The sequence below is a fragment of the Euphorbia lathyris genome, chromosome 1 (assembly GCF_963576675.1).
Source record: "Euphorbia lathyris chromosome 1, ddEupLath1.1, whole genome shotgun sequence".
In the NCBI taxonomy this organism is placed as follows: domain Eukaryota; kingdom Viridiplantae; phylum Streptophyta; class Magnoliopsida; order Malpighiales; family Euphorbiaceae; genus Euphorbia; species Euphorbia lathyris.
In genome coordinates, this window is record NC_088910.1 from 65,991,518 (window position 1) to 66,010,345 (window position 18,828).

The 18,828-nt window shown below is 37.0% G+C and overlaps 1 protein-coding gene across 3 annotated transcripts; it reads left to right on the forward strand.

Annotated features, from left to right (window-relative positions):
* The first annotated feature begins 669 nt into the window (after positions 1–669).
* On the forward strand, positions 670–18,595 carry LOC136235978 (ABC transporter C family member 12-like). Of its 3 annotated transcripts, XM_066026109.1 has the most exons (28): positions 670–800; positions 1,195–1,540; positions 1,922–2,100; positions 2,257–2,296; positions 3,116–3,272; positions 3,487–3,601; positions 3,689–3,769; positions 3,908–3,932; positions 4,185–4,241; positions 4,732–4,797; positions 6,168–6,242; positions 6,356–6,463; positions 6,862–6,996; positions 7,107–7,213; positions 7,292–7,385; positions 7,737–7,904; positions 12,149–12,289; positions 12,454–12,654; positions 12,801–12,899; positions 12,991–13,143; positions 13,276–13,667; positions 13,889–14,069; positions 14,391–14,714; positions 15,400–16,156; positions 16,536–16,657; positions 17,171–17,416; positions 17,637–18,060; positions 18,185–18,595. In XM_066026109.1, exons 2-28 carry the CDS (start codon positions 1,208–1,210, stop codon positions 18,280–18,282), a joined length of 4,878 nt encoding a protein of 1,625 aa, XP_065882181.1. In that variant the 5' UTR covers positions 670–800; positions 1,195–1,207; the 3' UTR covers positions 18,283–18,595. The 3 variants fall into 3 exon arrangements, with proteins under 3 accessions (XP_065882181.1, XP_065882186.1, XP_065882192.1); XM_066026114.1 differs by lacking the exons at positions 670–800; positions 1,195–1,540; positions 1,922–2,100; ... (2 more) ...; positions 3,487–3,601; positions 3,689–3,769 and adding an exon at positions 4,013–4,107; XM_066026120.1 differs by lacking the exons at positions 670–800; positions 1,195–1,540; positions 1,922–2,100; ... (3 more) ...; positions 3,689–3,769; positions 3,908–3,932 and adding an exon at positions 4,010–4,107.
* The last annotated feature ends 233 nt before the right edge of the window (positions 18,596–18,828 follow it).

The window sequence follows — 18,828 nt, forward strand, 5'->3', positions numbered from 1 at the left end:
AATTAGTTAACCAATTAATGGTTACCCGAATTTAACAGACCCATATATAATTAGTGTTTTAAAAAAAACGGATCAAATGATTAACAGACCGAATTAACTTGAATGAACTGATTAACCGAGCATGCATATCCTGATTATACACATTATTCTTTCCTATATTAGTTATATAGTCTGTAAGTTGTGTATATAACTTTTCTTTCGTAGTCTTTAGGCTTTTCATGCTATCCTTCCCCCTCTAAACTTTTCTTTAGAAAGAAAGTAATTGGTAGTTAACATAGGTGGTTAATTAATTGAAACTGAAAGTCAAAATCTGTGGATAATATAAGGGTAAATTACATATGTATTGTATATAATTTTTTGGTGACTTCCTATCTTAATAATTTTAACTTTTAGAAAGGTCAAATTATTGATGAGTCACATTAATTTCATGTACGGATCATACAATTTTATAGTTGTATATCAAAATGTGGAAAATGAATCAAAGTGTGGAAAATGAGAAATGTCATATCACTTGTATAATTTATACTATAAAACAAATATTGTTTTGAATTATTAAAAGAATGATTAGTTAAGTTAAAAAAAAAAGGAAGGTAATGTCAGCAATGACGCATGCAAAATTACAAATATGAAATATTGTTGTTTGCTAGTAAACAAGTAAATCAGTTTGTTTTCTGCTTCACATACTAGACTATAAGAATAAGATGGAGGTAGCATGCGATGCAATGCAACCCACACACACTCCTTACTTCTTCATCTTTCTCTAATTTCCCACATTTTTCAAGCTAATCATATTTAGCTTTGTAAGCTACCACTCTCTCTCTCTCTCTTAATAGTCTTAGTTGCCATTTTTTTTACTTATGATACTACAACAACACAAGATTGAATCTGAATGTTTTCCTTCAATTTCTTCGGTTGTCTTTTTCTAAAATTCTATGTTACTAGATTCTTTTCAAAACACTTGTTGGATTGTCAAAGATTGTAATAGAGCTGGGTTTTGTTTATATAGTTGCCAGTGGACAATTTTTTTTAGTTGGTTTCAAGGGATTACTAATGGACATTTTTGTTGCTACCCAAATGTTCAAAATTAAATTCTTCTCGGAAATTGAAATACTGTTAAACAGAGGTATAAATTTGGGTCTTGTTTTATGCATATGAGAGTATAATGAATGGGTTTTGGTTTGTGATTGAATGTAGGGCGTGAGGAAGGATGGGAAAGGGGCCGTTGGAATGGTATTGTCGACCAGTGGGAAATGGGGTTTGGGCAAAAGAAGTGGATAGTGCATTTGGTGCCTATACACCCTGTGGCATTGACTCTCTAGTCATTTGCATTTCTCATTTGGTTCTTTTGGGATTATGTTTTTATAGAATATGGTTGATTAAGAAGAATTCAAAAGCTGAAAAGTATAGCCTCAAGACAAAACTCTATAACTATATGTTGGGCGTATTGGCTGGGTATACAACAGCTGTGCCCCTATTCCGGTTAGTGATGAATATCTCCATCTTTAACTTGGATGGACAGAACAATCTTGCTCCCTTTGAGGTAATTTTCCTCCCTTTTTAAAATGGTTTTTTCATATTTTCCTCTTATGTATATGTTGTCCAAATTCAAAAATTTCTTGACTTGTAAATGTGTTTTAGCAAGCCTAGCAAAACTCTTGGCTACTTTTGGCATGTGTATTGTTCCACCTAACAGGTACAAAGATCAGCATGTGTAACAATATTTTTGCCAAGTGTACCAGATTCTGTTCCTTTTAGTTTTCATCTAATAATTTAATCTCAACATTAAGACTTTGCTTTGTTATGATTTTGCATTAAAATGATGGCATACTGCTGGTAATATACGACTAAACTGTGAGGAACAAAGTGATAAGTTAACTGACATATATATGCCAAGTAAATTATATGTCGTTTCCTTTCACAGGTAGTATCTTTGATGATTGAGACCTTTGCATGGTGTTCTGTGCTGGTTATGATTGGCTTGGAAACTAAAGTTTATATCAGGCAGTTCCGGTGGTATGTGCGCTTTGGAGTTGTTTATGTATTGGTGGGGGAAGCTGCACTGCTTAGTCTGATTCTTTCCATGATTGATTACTACAGTAGGTTAGTAATTTTCCCATCTCCAAGCTAATATTTAATTGCTCTGGAGCCGCATTCCTCCTTATTTTCTTCCCCAAGAAGCAAAGCAATATAAGTAATGGTATTAATATCTACCGAGTCATGGTACCTTTATTTAATCATTCCATGTTTACTATGCAGATTTTCATTGTACACCTACATAAGTGCTATTGTCTGCCAGGTTTGTTTCCCCTGCTTATTTGTTTTGTTGATGCCCTATGAAGTGATATTGATAGATGTTTCCTACAACTTCAAGTTTTCTTAGTTTCAAGCTCTCAAAATTAAAGTAATTTTTAAGACCTTGGATGAGACATGCGACCTGGGTCCAACTAGTTCAACCCGAGATTGTTATTTTTTTGGTTACTAAAAGTTTAGGTTAGGGTAGGTCTACCCACTTCCAAGGTTAGGCCAAACCACAGACTCCATGAGGATTTAAAGTGAAATTTACATATTACCTACCAATAAGGGCTAAATTTTGACGGGGTGGGGAATCAAATCTCAAACCTGACAAGCAGAGAGTCAACTCTTTACCACCCGGACCAACCCTCATTGGTTCAACCCCAGATTATTGAATCCCTAGGCTAGCAATGCTAAAAAATAAAATGAAAAATCAAGTTCATCAATTTGCATAGTGCAATCATCCAAAATCACGAAGTTGTAGCAACAGCAAGGATACCATAGCTGCTGTCGCTCTATTGATCCTTATTTTTGCTTAGGGTAGAGTGTGGACATTTCCATGTAGTTGAAACCTTTGTGTTTTTTTGTTGCATAGTTAATTCATCTCTCACACTGATCAAGTACTTGATAGCACTATGTACAATTTTTTGTATTAGCAGACTGATGCTGCATTTTGGATATCAAGTTTTGCATATAGCAATTCAAACAATATTCCTTTAGTTCTTATTTCATTTCTCTCTCTTCTCCTTAGAATTGTTTGAGATCATTCTAGGAATGTGAAAATTATAAATGGTCTGTAAATGTAACCACTAGTTTGCTGCAGGTTTTATTTTGCCTTCTTCTGCTGTTCCACATTCCCAATTTGGATCCTTATCCGGGTTACACCATTCTTCAAGACGAGTCTACTGAAAATGGTGAATATGAAGCACTCCCTGCTGGAGAGCAAATTTGTCCCGAGAGGCATGTCAACCTATTTTCTAGTAAGTAGTTTTTTTTTTGGTTCAGTTCTCCAATGCAAATAGTTCTTGTTTAAACTTGAATGGATATGCTTCTGAAGTTGCTCTTACACAAAATTAAAGTTGATTTGCACATTTGCAAAGATATCCAACTTTGGGGGTTACTGATAGTTGAACAGATTTTTCACAAACTTTTTTGACCTCTTACTAATTCCAACTTTTGATTTCCATTTGATAGGAATATGTTTTGGATGGATAACCCCACTGATGGAGCAAGGCTATAAAAAACCTATCACTGAAAAGGATGTTTGGAAGTTGGACACATGGGATCAGACTGAGATACTCATTAAAAAGTTTGCACCACTTTCTTCTATTGCATATGCTTCTTCTTGAAGTTGTGTCACTGTTGGAGAATGCTATAACAATTTTAACTTTTGCAGGTTCCAGAAATGTTGGGTTGAAGAAGCTCAAAGGCCAAAGCCATGGCTTTTAAGAGCATTGAATAATAGCGTTGGGAAAAGGTATGAGCTGACCTCCATGTATTTTTTGGTTTATTTACTTTCTGATTCTAATTTAAACACACAATTAGAGACTTGACCTAGATTGATCCTTTTTATTAATTAATTATTTAATTTCTTGCATTCATCTGTTTTCTGCAGGTTTTGGTTGGGAGGGATTTTTAAGGTAATAAGTTGACCTTGCTTTAATTTTTTTTTTTTATAGATGTCAGTTGTAACATGTTTAGAGGCTCGATTCAAAAGCAGGAATGCAGGATCCCTTGGATGGCTTTTATTTGTTTTCCCTCCGCAAGTTCCTTACATTGTATTAGCTGTTTGAAGAAAATTACAGCTTGAATATGGTGAAATCAGAAACATGCCAATCACTTCTTCTTTTCTTTTCTATTTTGTACTAATCTCGTTTGATGTGAACTTGTAGATTGGCAATGATCTTTCTCAGTTTGTTGGCCCTCTTTTGCTGAACCATCTCTTAAAGGTTTGTTCATCTTCATTAATCCGAACAATAGATTTTTGAACAGGAAGAAGAAATGAAGAAACAATATTTCAACTTTGATGATTGAAATATATCAGAAAAAGAAATGCAAATTGGAGTTATCTGCAAATTGATTATTTCACTAAACTAAAAACTATTCTTGCGACCGTGCAGATTTCAAAAGCTTTCTTCTATAAAATGGAAATTCATTTACCTTCTAGGAGTTCAACGGAAATTATATATATGGATAACTTCTTTTTTTGTTGGAAATAACTTTGCATTCAAAATTTGATTATCTTTACTATTTTCATATACGCACAATGAAAGCAAGTAAGAAGAATTCTAAGAATGTTGCTACAGATTTTGATCCTTGATAATAGTTTCAAAGAAAATTTCAGTTATAGGTGTAATTTTAGGTAAAACATATGGCAAAGATTTTTTACATGTGCTCAGTCAGATAATAAAATTGTAATCCTTTAATTATATCTTGCAGTCAATGCAACAAGGTGATCCAGCCTGGATCGGCTATGTCTATGCTTTCTCAATATTTCTTGGCGTGGTAAGGACCCTTTTGTTATGTTTTTTTTAAGTTTGTTTATTTGTTTTATTTTCCAGAAAACAATTCATAAAATTTATTTCTCGTGTCTTATACCAAATGTATTTGTTGATTTATTTTATTTTATTTTTATATTTTTTTTATAGACGAGGATTCAGGCCACTTAGTAACTCATTTTAATCTTTGTATTTTAAAATCATGCATTTATTTTGTATGGTGTGGAGGACAGAATGCATGCTTCATGATGTGATTTAATGAATCATAAGCAGCAACGATAGGATTTCAGTACTTGAAAGAGCTACAATGATCTGAGAAAACAAAATTTGCAGCCAGTTGAATTTATTTTTTCATTTATATGTCAGTTTCTCATTTGTTAATTGATAACCAATGAAGGGGAACTTACTGCCTGTTAAATAACTAGTTTTTCTTTGCTAAGTTTGGATCATAAATTTTAAATAGATAAATAATGGGGTAAGGTTCAAAAATACCCTTAACGTCTACACCTAGGAGCAATTTTACCCTAACGTCTAAAAATGGTGCAACTCTACACTTCACGTGTGCTGCTGTGCATCATTTTATCATTCATGAGTAACAAATCACAAACATATGATTAAAAGTGAATCTTTTTAAAAAAAATAAAAAAATATACTGTATTTTGTACGAGTTGGATAAAAAAATTCAAATATTTCAGCGAATTTAAAAATATTAATCTCCAATTTTATTATTAAATCATAAAAAAAATGAAGTCTTTTTTTAGAATCTGAAATTTGTCATGGAACCGATTTAACTAAAAGTTTAAGCGTATAGTTAAGTCTCAATCATAGATCTTATGGAACCGATTTAACTAAAAGCTCCATTCGATAGTTAAGGCCCAATCGTAGATCTTATATTAAGATCAGACAAAATTGACTCAACTTGTCAATATTAGGGGTAAATTTGCTCTTGGCTGCCAAAGTAGGGGTAAAATTGCACTATTTTAGACTTTAAGGATAAAATTGCTCCGTCCTTAAACTAGGGGTATTTTTGCACCTTATCCCATAAATAATATATTTATGTAAAAGTAGGAAGAAAATAAATGGGTTCGGGGAGGGAGTGATAAGCATTTCAAATGACCTGGAGTAAAAAATCGTATTTTTAGATGTTTATATCAATCAGTGCTTCATGGGATGTTTTTTTTTTTTCAATATATAATATGGTAGCTCCCTTCTTATGTTCCCACAAATACATCTTTTCATGGAATTGCATATAATATTTCTGATCTAGCCTTGCCTGTGCCTGCATGGGCATATGTGATGTACCATCTAATTATCTATCTCTATATTGTGGATAGCTTGTCCAATCATTTTCTGAATGGTTGAATTTACTTGGTTCAGTCAATAGGCGTTCTATGTGAATCTCAGTACTTTCAGAATGTCATGCGCACTGGTTTTCGGCTGAGATCAACTTTGGTAAAATCATCTCCTTTTCTTAATAATTTTTTCACATATGTGGAGCTGCTGGCCAGTTGCCTGATTCAGATTCCACTTTGAGGTCCCTGAATGAGTTAGCTTTATAATTGCAGGTAGCTGCCATATTTCGTAAATCCTTGAGACTAACTCATGAAAGCCGCAAGAACTTCCCTACTGGCAAGATAACAAATATGATCACTACTGATGCCAATTCACTTCAGGTATGCTCTTTGTGAATGGCAACAATTTGTGCCATGAAAATTATAAATGCATCCATTATATTTGCTGTACTACACAAATTCAATCACTTAGAGAGAATCAAATGAACTAGTTGTTGGTGAGTGTAAAATATAAGATTAATTAAATTTGAAATGTAGGAATAAACAAATATGCATAGATATACGAGGCATTATTGTTAAATGGATAAGGATGATTTTTTTTTTTACTGAAACTGAAAGCAAGTATATAACTGAATCTGGTGCAAGTTTTGTTCTTGTTATTTTTCCACATCGAGAAGTGTTTCAATCAGCTGTTAAAATTGGCGTATCTTTTTCCCCATTTTGTTGTTGTTTCTTGGGCTATTTTTTTATTATTTTCAATTATTCTTATCATTTGCCAGCAAATATGCCAGCAACTACATAACTTATGGTCAGCTCCATTTCGCATCACTATATCTATGGTTCTTCTCTACCAGCAATTGGGTGTTTCTTCACTTCTTGCATCTATGATTCTTCTTCTATTGGTCCCTGTGCAGGTTAGAAAACTTCTTCTCTCTGTTAATATCAATGCACATTTCTAGTCTTTCAATCTTAATTATCTAATGCTTCTTCTGTCTTATCTGCTTTTGATGTTTTGTGGGAACAGACATTTGTTATAAGCAAAATGAGGAAACTAACTAAAGAAGGACTACAGAGGACTGACAAGAGAGTCAGCCTCATGAATGAAATCTTGGCAGCTATGGACACTGTGAAGTATGTTTGAATTTGAAAGCAATGCTCTTAAAGGTTTTGATTCACAGTGATTTTTCAGACATTAAAAAATTCGTACAGATGTTATGCATGGGAGAAGAGCTTCAAGTCTAAAGTTCAAGGCATAAGAAATGACGAGCTATCATGGTTCCGCAATGCTCAGTTACTATCCGCAGTATGTTGCAAAATAAAATATAGGAATTTTCTTGCTCTTTGTATTTGAAGAATGCAAGAACTATACTGATTCCTTCAGTTACTATAATTGCAAAATATACATAAAGACATGATAATGTAATCAAAGGAAAAGGTTGACAAAACATTATGGCCTTTGAATCTGATGATTTAAGCCAGTATAAATATATGAGTTATAAACATCATGTATCCACTTAGTTTAAAGCATATTCGGTCCTGCATTATACATTCTATATACTTGTACTTAAACACGAATCAAATCACCATCAAAATTTTGTCATTCAATTTGGGGTTATACCATGTTCGTTGACTAATTAGTTATGTTCTCTTGCAGTGTACCAGTTTCATATTGAATAGCATTCCAGTTATCGTGACATTGGTTTCATTTGGGACATTCACTTTGCTTGGTGGAGATTTGACACCTGCAAGGGCATTTACATCACTATCTTTGTTTCAAGTGCTAAGATTTCCTCTAAACATGCTTCCCAACTTGTTAAGTCAGGTTTTGTAACTTTATCAATTTCACAGGTTATATGTGTTCATTTCATGCTATCTATGTCTATGCCTTGAAGTGATTTAGTCATACGCATAAGAATACGTGCTTTTGTTTGGATCCTAGAAGAAGAAGAAAAAAGAACATAACTTTTCACCCTTCTGTATTTCTTCTTTAGAAGATATAAGAGTTTGTGTAAGTGCTTGATTATTATTGATGTGTATAACTAATATATACAGTGAACAAGTCACATTACAGTGAAACTCTATTCCTATAGAATAGGTAACCAAGTATTTTGAATATACAGATAAGTGATGAATAATATAATCTCTAATACACCCCCGTAGTTGAAAGGTTCGGGGGGCGAACATTGAGACTATTCCTGAAGTCATCGAACAGGGATGACGGAAGACCCTTGGTGAAGATGTCGGCCAGTTGATGTCTAGATGGAACATGGAGAACGCGGACTTCTCCTTTCGCAACTCTTTCCCGAACGAAGTGAATATCCATTTCGAGATATTTGGTGCGGTGATGTTGAACCGGATTCCCGGTGAGGTAAACTGCACTTATGTTATCACAATAGACCACTGTCAATTTATCAATTGGACACCGAAGTTCAAGTAAGAGATTGCGGATCCAGCATGTTTCTGATACGACATTTGCTACCCCACTGTATTCTGCTTCAGCACTAGATCGGGACAAGGTGGGTTGTCTCTTGGCCGACCAGGACAGAAGGTTTGTGAACACGCAGTATTCGGATGTGGAGCGACGGGTGTCGGGGCACCCTGCCCAGTCGGCATCGGTATAGGATACCAGTTGGCTGATAGACGAAGCAGTTAAATGAAGACCGAAGTCAAGGGTGCCTTGAATGTGCCTGAGAATCCGTTTTAGAGCAGCCATGTGAGATGTTTTAAGATCATGCATAAACAGGCATACTTGTTGAACTGCGTAGGATATGTCAGGCCGGGTAAGGGTCAGATACTGAAGTGCACCAGCCAGGCGCCTGTATTCTGTTGGATCATGATACGGAGAGCCCGAAGAGATGCTAAGTTTCTGTTTTGTATCAACAGGTGTGGCGGCAGCGTTGCAATTACTGAGCCCGGCTGTGTTGATGATTTCAGCCGCGTATTTGCGCTGGGAGAGAAAGAGGCAGCCTGGTGACTGAGTGACTATTATGCCCAGATCTTTCATTGCAAATTCCGAACTTAATTTGGACAGTATTGAAGATTGAAGACTTTCGGACGATGTAACCAGTACTATGTCGTCGACATAGAACAGAAGGTAAGCTGTGTCCGGGCCTTTTTGATACACAAATAGAGAGTTGTCGCAGACACTGTTTGTAAACCCCACTGATGTAACATAGGTGGAAAAACGGTGATACCATGCCCTCGGGGCTTGTTTGAGTCCGTAAAGGGACTTTTTAAGCAGGCAGACATGATCAGGATGCTGAGGGTCCCAGAATCCCAATGGTTGATGCATGTAAACTGTCTCATGTAGATCAGCATGTAAAAATGCATTTTTGACGTCTAGCTGTCGAAGGTTCCAATTTTTAGATAGTGCAATACTGAGAACAGCCCTGTTTGTAGCGGGTTTTACCACCGGACTGAATGTCTCTCCACAATCAACACCAGGCAATTGTCCGGAGCCGTTGCCAACTAGTCGAGCTTTGTATCGTTCAAAGGAGCCGTCTGATTTTGTTTTGTGCCTGAAAATCCACCAACTACGAATAACATTAGCATTAATTGGACGGGGTACAAGAACCCACGTCTTATTTTGAATAAGAGCCTCAAACTCATCGGTCATAGCCTGTGTCCAATTTGGATCACGTAATGCAAGAATTGGTGTTTTGGGGATAGCAGACGGGACTGATTGCGTGATTGTGGACAAATTGAGCATACGACGAGGTTTGTGAATGTCGTGTTGTGCTCGAGTGACCATACGATGAGCATTGGAATTAGGGACTGGTTCTGGTATGGTTGAATTGGTCGGTGCAGTAGAGAGTGGTTCGGACTCATTGGACGAACAGGGGAAGCTGACCGGGGTGACGATAGGTTACATGGCGAGGAGGGAACCTGAGAGAACCGAGATCGGTTCGATGTTGGTGTTTGATCAGACGGGGTAGGCGCGGAAATAGGCGAATGGCGGACAGGGGTCGACGTCCGCGAGGGATGCTGGAATTAGAAACGGGCGCGCCCGACGGGATGGAAGGGGAAGTTGCGGTAGAAATTGGCATTGGCAGTAAGCCGTCGCCGTGATCAGCCGCTGCTGGTGTAAAATTGCGATTGGAAAAATTGGAAGAGAAGGGGAATTTTGATTCGTCAAATATGACGTGTCGACATACAATAATTCTCCGTTTAGACAAATCAAAGCATTTGTATCCGCGATGGTTCGACGGATAGCCTAAGAATACACAAGGGAAGGAACGAGCCTCTAGTTTGTGACGAGACGGACTTGGAACTAGAGGAAAGCATAGGCAACCGAAGACACGGAGATGAGTGTAAGTGGGTTCAGTCTGATACAATATTTGAGTTGGTGATTGATAACCAAGTATTTTGTGAGGATAAATGTTTAATAGATATGTCGCGAGTTCTAAGGCGTGGTGCCAAAAATTAAATGGAACAGAGGCATGATTTATGACAGTTCGGAGTGTGTTGTTAATTGTGCGAATAGTACGTTCCGATTTACCGTTTTGAGGGGACGTGTATGGACACGAGAATCGGAATTGCATTCCATTGGTATGACGGAATGAGGTATTATTGAATTCACCCCATTGTCACATTGAAATGTTTTAATGTCACGATCGAATTGTGTGCGGATAAATGTGCGGAAAGTGAGAAAGACAGAGTACACTTGTGATTTGTGAGATAGTGGAAATGTCCAGAGCAAATTGGAGTAATTATCAAGAAACAGCACATAATAACGATGACCGCTGGAACTCATTATGGGTGAGGTCCAGATGTCACTGTGTATTAAATCAAAAGGCATACAAGCAACATTTTGCGAGGAGTAAAAAGGTAATTTGTCCAGTTTTCCATTAACACAAGAGGAACAAATGGAATTATTTCTGATCCTATTACAAGAAAGCAAACTTTTATTCAGAATTTGATTCAAAACATTAGGGCCTGGATGACCAAGACGATTGTGCCAGACATCAGTTGACAGTGCAGTGAGAGCGGACGGAGACGGAAATGGGGTAGGTGAGCAAGACATGACTGGATAGAGATCCCCCTTACTATTACATCTCATGATAGGTGTCACCGTCTGTAAATCCTTCACAGAGAAACCCAACGGGTCAAATTCCACAGAAACTTTATTATCAACAGTGAATTGACGAACAGAAATAAGGTTTTTAATGAGCCTAGGAGCATGCAATACGTTATTTAATTTCAAGGAATGGTGTTTAGTATCTAAAGAGGCATTACCGGAACCACAAATAGGGACACAGGTACCATTACCGACAATTATATTTCCATTGAAGCTCGTATTAAAATAAGAAGTGAGCGTACCTCGATTAGCTGTCATGTGGGAGGTGGCTCCTGTGTCCATATGCCATTGTTCGGAGGGAGGCGTGATGGACATTGTGTGCATTGCTTCCGCAATGTCAGTAGGTGCATAGTTGGAATTTGTTGCTGTTAGATGGGCTTGTGGCATGGCAGGTCGGGGCCCGAGTAATCCGGAATGTGGTGAATGTCTACCAGAGGAATGTTGCTGCTGCCACTGATTCGCCGGATAAGGACATGGCGGCGTGGCCCACGACTGTTGGGGCTGCGGCGCCCATGGGTAATGATTTGAGGACCTTGGATAGTGCCCTGTCGACACACGGGGCTTGTATCGTCCCCCTCGTCCGCGTCGTAGCGACCCCGTGTCGGCCTCCGCGGTGATACGGGGATGTCTGATTAGATGGTCGGGGGAAGAGAGGTTGGATTAGGGTTTGGTCTCTGATACCATATAAGAGTTTGTGTAAGTGCTTGATTATTATTGATGTGTATAATAGGTAACCAAGTATTTTGAATATACAGATAAGTGATGAATAATATAATCTCTAATAGAAGAAATGCATTTGCACCCTTTTTTTCAGAAGATCCATTCCTATATTATGTAATCCATTGCCTTGTTTTTGTTCCTTGTGATCTTGAGCTTTTCTTGATTGTAGACTGGAATTCTCTTGTTTTTGTTCCTTGTGATCTTGAGCTTTCCTTGATTGTAGACTGGAATTCTCAATTAGATTTGTCTGACACCTAAATAATTGGCAGGTAGTAAATGCAAATGTATCATTGCAACGACTGGAGGAACTATTTTTAGCTGATGAGAGATTTTTAGCACCCAATCCACCTCTTGAGCCTGAACATCCTGCAATCTCTATTAAGGATGGATACTTCTCATGGGATTCAAAGGTTAACTTCTAAAGCTTCTTCTCTGTATTTATCAGTCTAACATATTAAAATTTTGGTTTTTCGAAGGTTTGTTAGGCCATATCATGCATGTACTTAATGATGTTAATTCTCAAATATGCTTTCTCAATATGGCATGTAAATCTAAAAGCTCAGTCTTTTTCCAGGCCGTGAAGCCTACATTGTCAAATATTAATTTGGACATACCAGTTGGCAGTTTAGTTGCTATTGTTGGTGGTACTGGAGAAGGAAAGACATCCCTGATATCAGCAATGCTTGGAGAGCTGCCTCCTATGGAAGACACCAACGTCATTATCAGAGGAACGGTTGCTTATGTTCCTCAAGTTTCATGGATCTTCAATGCAACAGTGAGTTAAAGTCCAACTTTTTGATTTGCTGATATAGATCCGTTTTTAGATCATCTCTTGCTCTGTGTTTTTTTTAGTTAAGTTTATCCTTATTTTATGTGCTACTAACTATACCTAGTCCTGCAATGGAAAATCCTTTTCCACAGCTGCGTGACAATGTACTGTTTGGGTCTGCATTTGACTCCTCAAGATATTGGAAAACTATAGATGTAACAGCATTACAGCATGATCTTGACTTACTTCCAGTTGAGTGGATTCATGAACTTCTGTTAACTGCTATTGCTTCTATTCAATTTTGAGCTCTCTCTATTTCTTACTTCACATATTACTTATCAGGGCCGTGACCTCACAGAGATAGGTGAAAGAGGTGTGAACATTAGCGGTGGGCAAAAGCAAAGAGTTTCAATGGCTCGAGCTGTCTACTCGAATTCAGATGTATACATATTCGATGATCCTTTAAGTGCTCTGGATGCTCATGTTGGCCGGCAGGTATATTAGTTTATCCTCTAGTTATTCTAACAACTCTTTCTGATATTAGTTATCTCTAGTTCACAATTTTTTAAGCTTTAGAAGTGAACTTTCTGGTAGCCTTGCACTGTTCTCAGCTCAAGTTATTTTCAGGTTTTCAACAACTGCATTAAGGAAGAACTGCAAGGGAAAACCAGAATTCTTGTCACCAACCAGCTACACTTTCTTCCACAGGTGGATAGGATTATTCTAGTTAGTGAAGGTACAATTAAAGAAGAAGGGACATTCGAGGAGCTCTCCAAGAGTGGTAACTTGTTCCAGAAACTAATGGAAAATGCTGGAAAAATGGAAGAGATGGAAGAACACGAAGAAGGGAAAGTGGAGAGCGAAAATCCCGACTATAAAAGCCCAACACCAGCTGCTAACGAGTCAAATGAGTTGTCACAAGATGTGGGACAAATAAAGAAAGGAAAAGGAAGAAAATCTGTGCTTGTCAGGCAAGAGGAAAGGGAAACAGGTGTTGTGAGTTCGAAAGTTTTGATGAGGTAATGTAGGATACAATTTTCAGATACCTCAAGGTGAATGCAATTGTTTCCAAAATTCTTCAAAATAATATAAAACAAACTCATGTAGAAACAAACCTTGGGAATGTTGAACTTATAAGCTATTATCTTTCAATAACTTTTCCTTTATCCCCTCAATTTGTAATTTCTGCAACAGCCATTAGATCCTATACATACGTTTTATATTGAATATATGTTTGCAGATATAAGAATGCACTAGGAGGGACATGGGTAGTTATGATATTATTTGCGTTCTATATATCAACTGAAGCTCTTCGAGTTTCAAGCAGTACATGGTTAAGCTTTTGGACAGATCAGAGCACTTCAGAAGGTTATAGGCCTGCCTTCTTTATCTTCGTCTACGCACTTCTCTCACTTGGTCAGGTATGGTTAGAGTTTATCACATTATCTGCATGTTTTGCACATATTGCCAATCTTTCTACCTTTTGTTACTAGTCATTTGAAGGCTACTCCGTTTCTTTTTAAACAGAGCCTATGCTGTGAAAAAAAAAAATATATATGCCAAAAAAAATAGCATTTCAATGGAAATGAACCAATTGAACTAAAAGGTTAAGCTGATAGTTAAGGCCCAAGAATAGTTTTTATTATTATCTGTGACAGATAATATCTGATGAAAGGAGAGAAGAAAGCACAACGAAATTTATGCTATTGCTACTTAATTTTAATGCCTTTTGCATCTTTCAGGTAACAGTGACACTGTCAAACTCGTTTTGGTTGATCACTTCAAGTCTTCGAGCAGCCAAAAGACTGCACGACTCCATGCTAGATTCAATCCTGCGAGCCCCTATGTTATTCTTCCATACCAACCCAACAGGAAGGATAATCAATAGATTTGCTAAGGATCTTGGTGAAATAGATCGAAATGTGGCCGGTTCCGCAAATATGTTTTTGAACCAAGTTTTTCAGCTTCTTTCTACATTTATGCTGATTGGCTTTGTGAGCACAATATCCTTGTGGGCCATAATGCCACTTCTCATCTTATTTTATGCAGCTTATCTATACTACCAGGTACGTGATGCACCATGCTTTTTTCATTAGATTTAATATTGGCATTGAATTGCATCATACATTTCGCATCTTCTGCTCTTCCATAAGTCTGAAGTTACATGAGTCTGCCTCTTAGAGTAACAGACAGTAGCTCAAATCACAATAATTCTAGCCAAACAACTGCAAAAAGATGGAGAAAATGCAGAAAAGTTAATAAAAAGGACTAGGATATATGCCAAATGGCACAGGCCAGGGACTGATATCTCCCTCTAAGCTACATCCCAGAAAAATCCAAATAGAAATTAATTCTTCCAAAAACTGCATTCCTTCTATCCCGGGGGCATATATATAATTACATATATATACTATCTCATTATCTCTCTGTCTCTGCTGTAACTAACTCCAGCTAAGAGCTCAAAACCATGCTTTTCTTTTAGTTCCCTAACATACCCTTATATCCTCTATACCATAATACCATTCTCTATCACAGCCACTGCATTGACACTTCCCCATTTTGTAGAAATGGAAAAGAGTCATCATGCAGCCACCTTCCATTCTTTCTTTTTGTTATTATTTATGCCATGTTTTAATTTCTTGAAGTCAGAATCTACTTCTACAAGCATGAGACTATACATTTTTATGCCTTTCCCTACAAGAATAGCTGTTATTATTATTATCTCTGACAGATATGACCATTGTTGCGCAGACTACATCCCGTGAAGTAAAACGTCTAGATTCAATCACAAGATCTCCAGTATATGCACAATTTGGAGAAGCATTAAATGGTCTGTCAAGTATTCGTGCATACAAAGCATATGATAGGATGGCCAATATCAGCGGGAGGTCCATGGACAACAATATCAGATTCACCCTTGTGAATATTAGTACAAATCGCTGGCTCACCATAAGATTGGAATCATTAGGAGGGATAATGATATGGCTGATTGCAACCTTTGCAGTTTTGCAGAATAGCAGAACAGAGAACCGGGTGGCCTTTGCATCTACAATGGGTCTACTTCTCAGTTATACTTTAAATATTACAAATCTATTGAGTAATGTTCTAAGACAAGCAAGCCGAGCAGAAAACAGTTTCAATTCTGTTGAGCGTGCTGGCACATATATCGATTTGCCTTCTGAAGCTCCAGAAGTGATTGAAAGCAATCGTCCTCCACCAGCTTGGCCTTCTTCAGGATCAATCAACTTTAGGGATGTTGTCTTACGTTATAGACCTGAACTACCTCCTGTCTTGCATGGATTATCCTTCTCCGTTTCACCAAGTGAGAAGCTAGGAATAGTTGGCAGAACTGGAGCAGGAAAATCTAGCATGCTTAATGCACTGTTTCGGATTGTTGAACTTGAAAGAGGCAAGATTATCATAGATGGATGCGATGTTTCTAAGTTTGGACTAAGAGATTTAAGAAAAGCTCTTAGCATTATACCACAAGTGCCAGTTCTTTTCTCAGGTACTTTCTCTACAAAACTAAGAATTAGATTTTAGTAACTTTAAATTATTTGTTTCATTCTTATATTGTGTTGTGTCCACATTATGATGATTTTGCATTCTTATTTATGAGCTGCTGCTGTATTTTAGTTTTAAAACTTGTATACTAAGCAATGAATCTACAAAACTCAGCCAGTCTGAATTTAGTCATGTCCTTGCAACATATCTTGCTAAATTTATCCATTTTTCTGAGTAAAAATTAAGACTAACTGCTTTTTATGCATGTCAATGTGCACAGCAATTTCCACAGGTTACTACGAGGGAATTCTTTTCTACTTTTTGTTTTGGGATTACTCACAAAAAGATACAAGTAATTCTAACTGTTTTTTTTTTTTTTCTAGGAACTGTACGATTTAATCTTGATCCCTTCAGTGAGCACAATGATGCAGACCTTTGGGAGGCTCTGGAGAGGGCACATCTAAAGGAAGTTATCAGGAAGAATTCCTTTGGTTTAGATGCTGAGGTATAAATTTCAATTGTCTTCTTCTAATTACCTAATCAAGTACAACTTCCTTAAGTAGAACTTGGCCTATTTGGATAGGGCTTCAGAAATACTTAATTTTCATGCATGCGGAAACCGAGGTCAAATCTGTAGAGAAGTAAAAAATGGATCTCAACAGTACTTGTTGAACAAATTGACCAAAATTAACTTTTCTTTCTTTTTTATGGCCAAATTTATCCTCAATTTGCAATTTACGGCCGATTCTTGTGGTTTGAGTGTTGTGTTGCGTGAGTCAACTCACAAGTTGGGCTGAATTAGCTGAACAAGTTCATTTCTATCAGTTATCCATCAAATACAAATTAATTATACGTGTGCCTTAGGCAACACCAAAAAAAAAAGGATGCCGAGTCTAAATCTACATTTGTTCTGATGGGGACTCATATTCGCTTATATACAAAAAAGTTAAGCTGCATATTTATTATAAAAGCAAGAGGAACATTATGAGTTCTGACGATTGTTTGATCTTATGTCCAGGTTTCTGAAGGTGGGGAGAATTTCAGTGTGGGACAAAGACAATTGCTAAGTCTTGCTCGGGCATTACTGCGCAGATCAAAAATTCTTGTTCTTGATGAAGCAACTGCTGCTGTTGATGTTCGAACTGATGCTCTTATTCAGAAAACCATTCGCGAAGAATTTAAATCTTGTACAATGCTTGTTATTGCTCACAGACTAAATACCATCATTGATTGTGACCGAATTCTCGTGCTTGATGCTGGTCGGGTATGTCTGAGGTTAACTTGGAAATGTTTTTTGTTTCTTAGACTGACTATATTGAACATCAATAAACCTAAAACTTAATTTGCCTTGAAGCAAGAGAGGAAATAGTTAATAACTGTTCTGCCTTCCATATTAACTACAAACTGTTAAAGAAGACAAGATCACTTATGGAATATTTTTAGCTGTATGATAAGAAATTAAGAATTTTCAACATTCTTTTCAGGTTTTGGAGCATGGTACTCCAGAGGAGCTGCTATCTAGTGAAGGAAACGCCTTCTTTAAGATGGTTCAAAGTACCGGACCTGCAAATGCACAATACTTAAGGAGCTTAGTACTTGAAGGGGAACGAAATAAGTTGAACAGCGATGAATCCAAGAGGAAAGATGGGCAAAGGAGATGGATAGCCTCATCAAGATGGGCTGCTGCTGCTCAGTTTGCCCTTGCCGTTAGCCTCACTTCTTCCCAGAATGATCTTCACAGGTTAGACATTGGAGATGAGAACAATATATTGAACCGAACAAAGGATGCAGTGATAACATTGCAGGATGTCTTGGAAGGAAAACACAACCAAGTAATAGACGATACACTACAACAATGCCATGTTCCGAGAGACAGATGGTGGCTTGCTCTCTACAGAATAGTAGAAGGTAAGAATAACAAGCTTCCTGTCTAAGTTTAACATGTTTGATATGCTTTTAGGAAATCTTAATGATTGGTAATAATGTTTGTGCCAAGTATTTCTGATAACTGAAATCTGGTTTCTTGTTGTAGGTCTTGGTACGATGAGCAGGTTGGCTTACAACAGGCTTGAACAATTAGAATATGATTACGAAAATGAATCCCTTGATTGGGACAATATTGAAAGTTAGTAAACAATGGGAAAACTGATACTTGAATGTTGTACAAGGTAGAAAGCCGAATTAGAGATAAGTCTCTGGCTCCTTTTGTAACAAAATTTACATAGTACACTAGATGAGACTGTGTAAGATAGAGTAGGTTTTTATTGCAATTCTGAAGTTGCAAGTGTTATTATGTATATATTGCAAGTGATTAGTTTAAATTACTGGCGAATGAAACTATTAAAAGTGCACATCATAGCAGGGTTTTTTTTTTTTTTTTTTTTTTGTTTTGTCAAGCCTGCATTTGTTTCCTTTGGAAATAGAATTCACGCATTCTCCGGGGTGTTTGGTTTAAGATAATGAATGTATGGAATGAGGATGTGAATGGTATTTTTCCTTTGTTAATGTTTGGTTAGTTAATATTTAAATAGGAATGAGATTCACTTTCCCCTGAACATAGGAATGAGTGTGATTCCTCTCATATCTCATCAATCAACTTTCATTCCCTTTCTTATTAATTTATCATGTAATGGCCCTCACCTTTACATCACAAACCCACGATTTTTCTTCTTTTTG

What these genes read in the sequence shown, in the direction of transcription:
- LOC136235978 (XM_066026109.1), top strand. Translation starts at nt 1,208, where the DNA reads ATGGGAAAGGGGCCGTTGGAATGGTATTGTCGACCAGTGGGAAATGGG. An exon ending in ATGCTCAGTTACTATCCGCA is followed by an intron (nt 7,386 to 7,736) that starts GTATGTTGCAAA and finishes GTTCTCTTGCAG; the next exon opens with TGTACCAGTTTCATATTGAA. An exon ending in CCTTTGGTTTAGATGCTGAG is followed by an intron (nt 16,658 to 17,170) that starts GTATAAATTTCA and finishes TCTTATGTCCAG; the next exon opens with GTTTCTGAAGGTGGGGAGAA.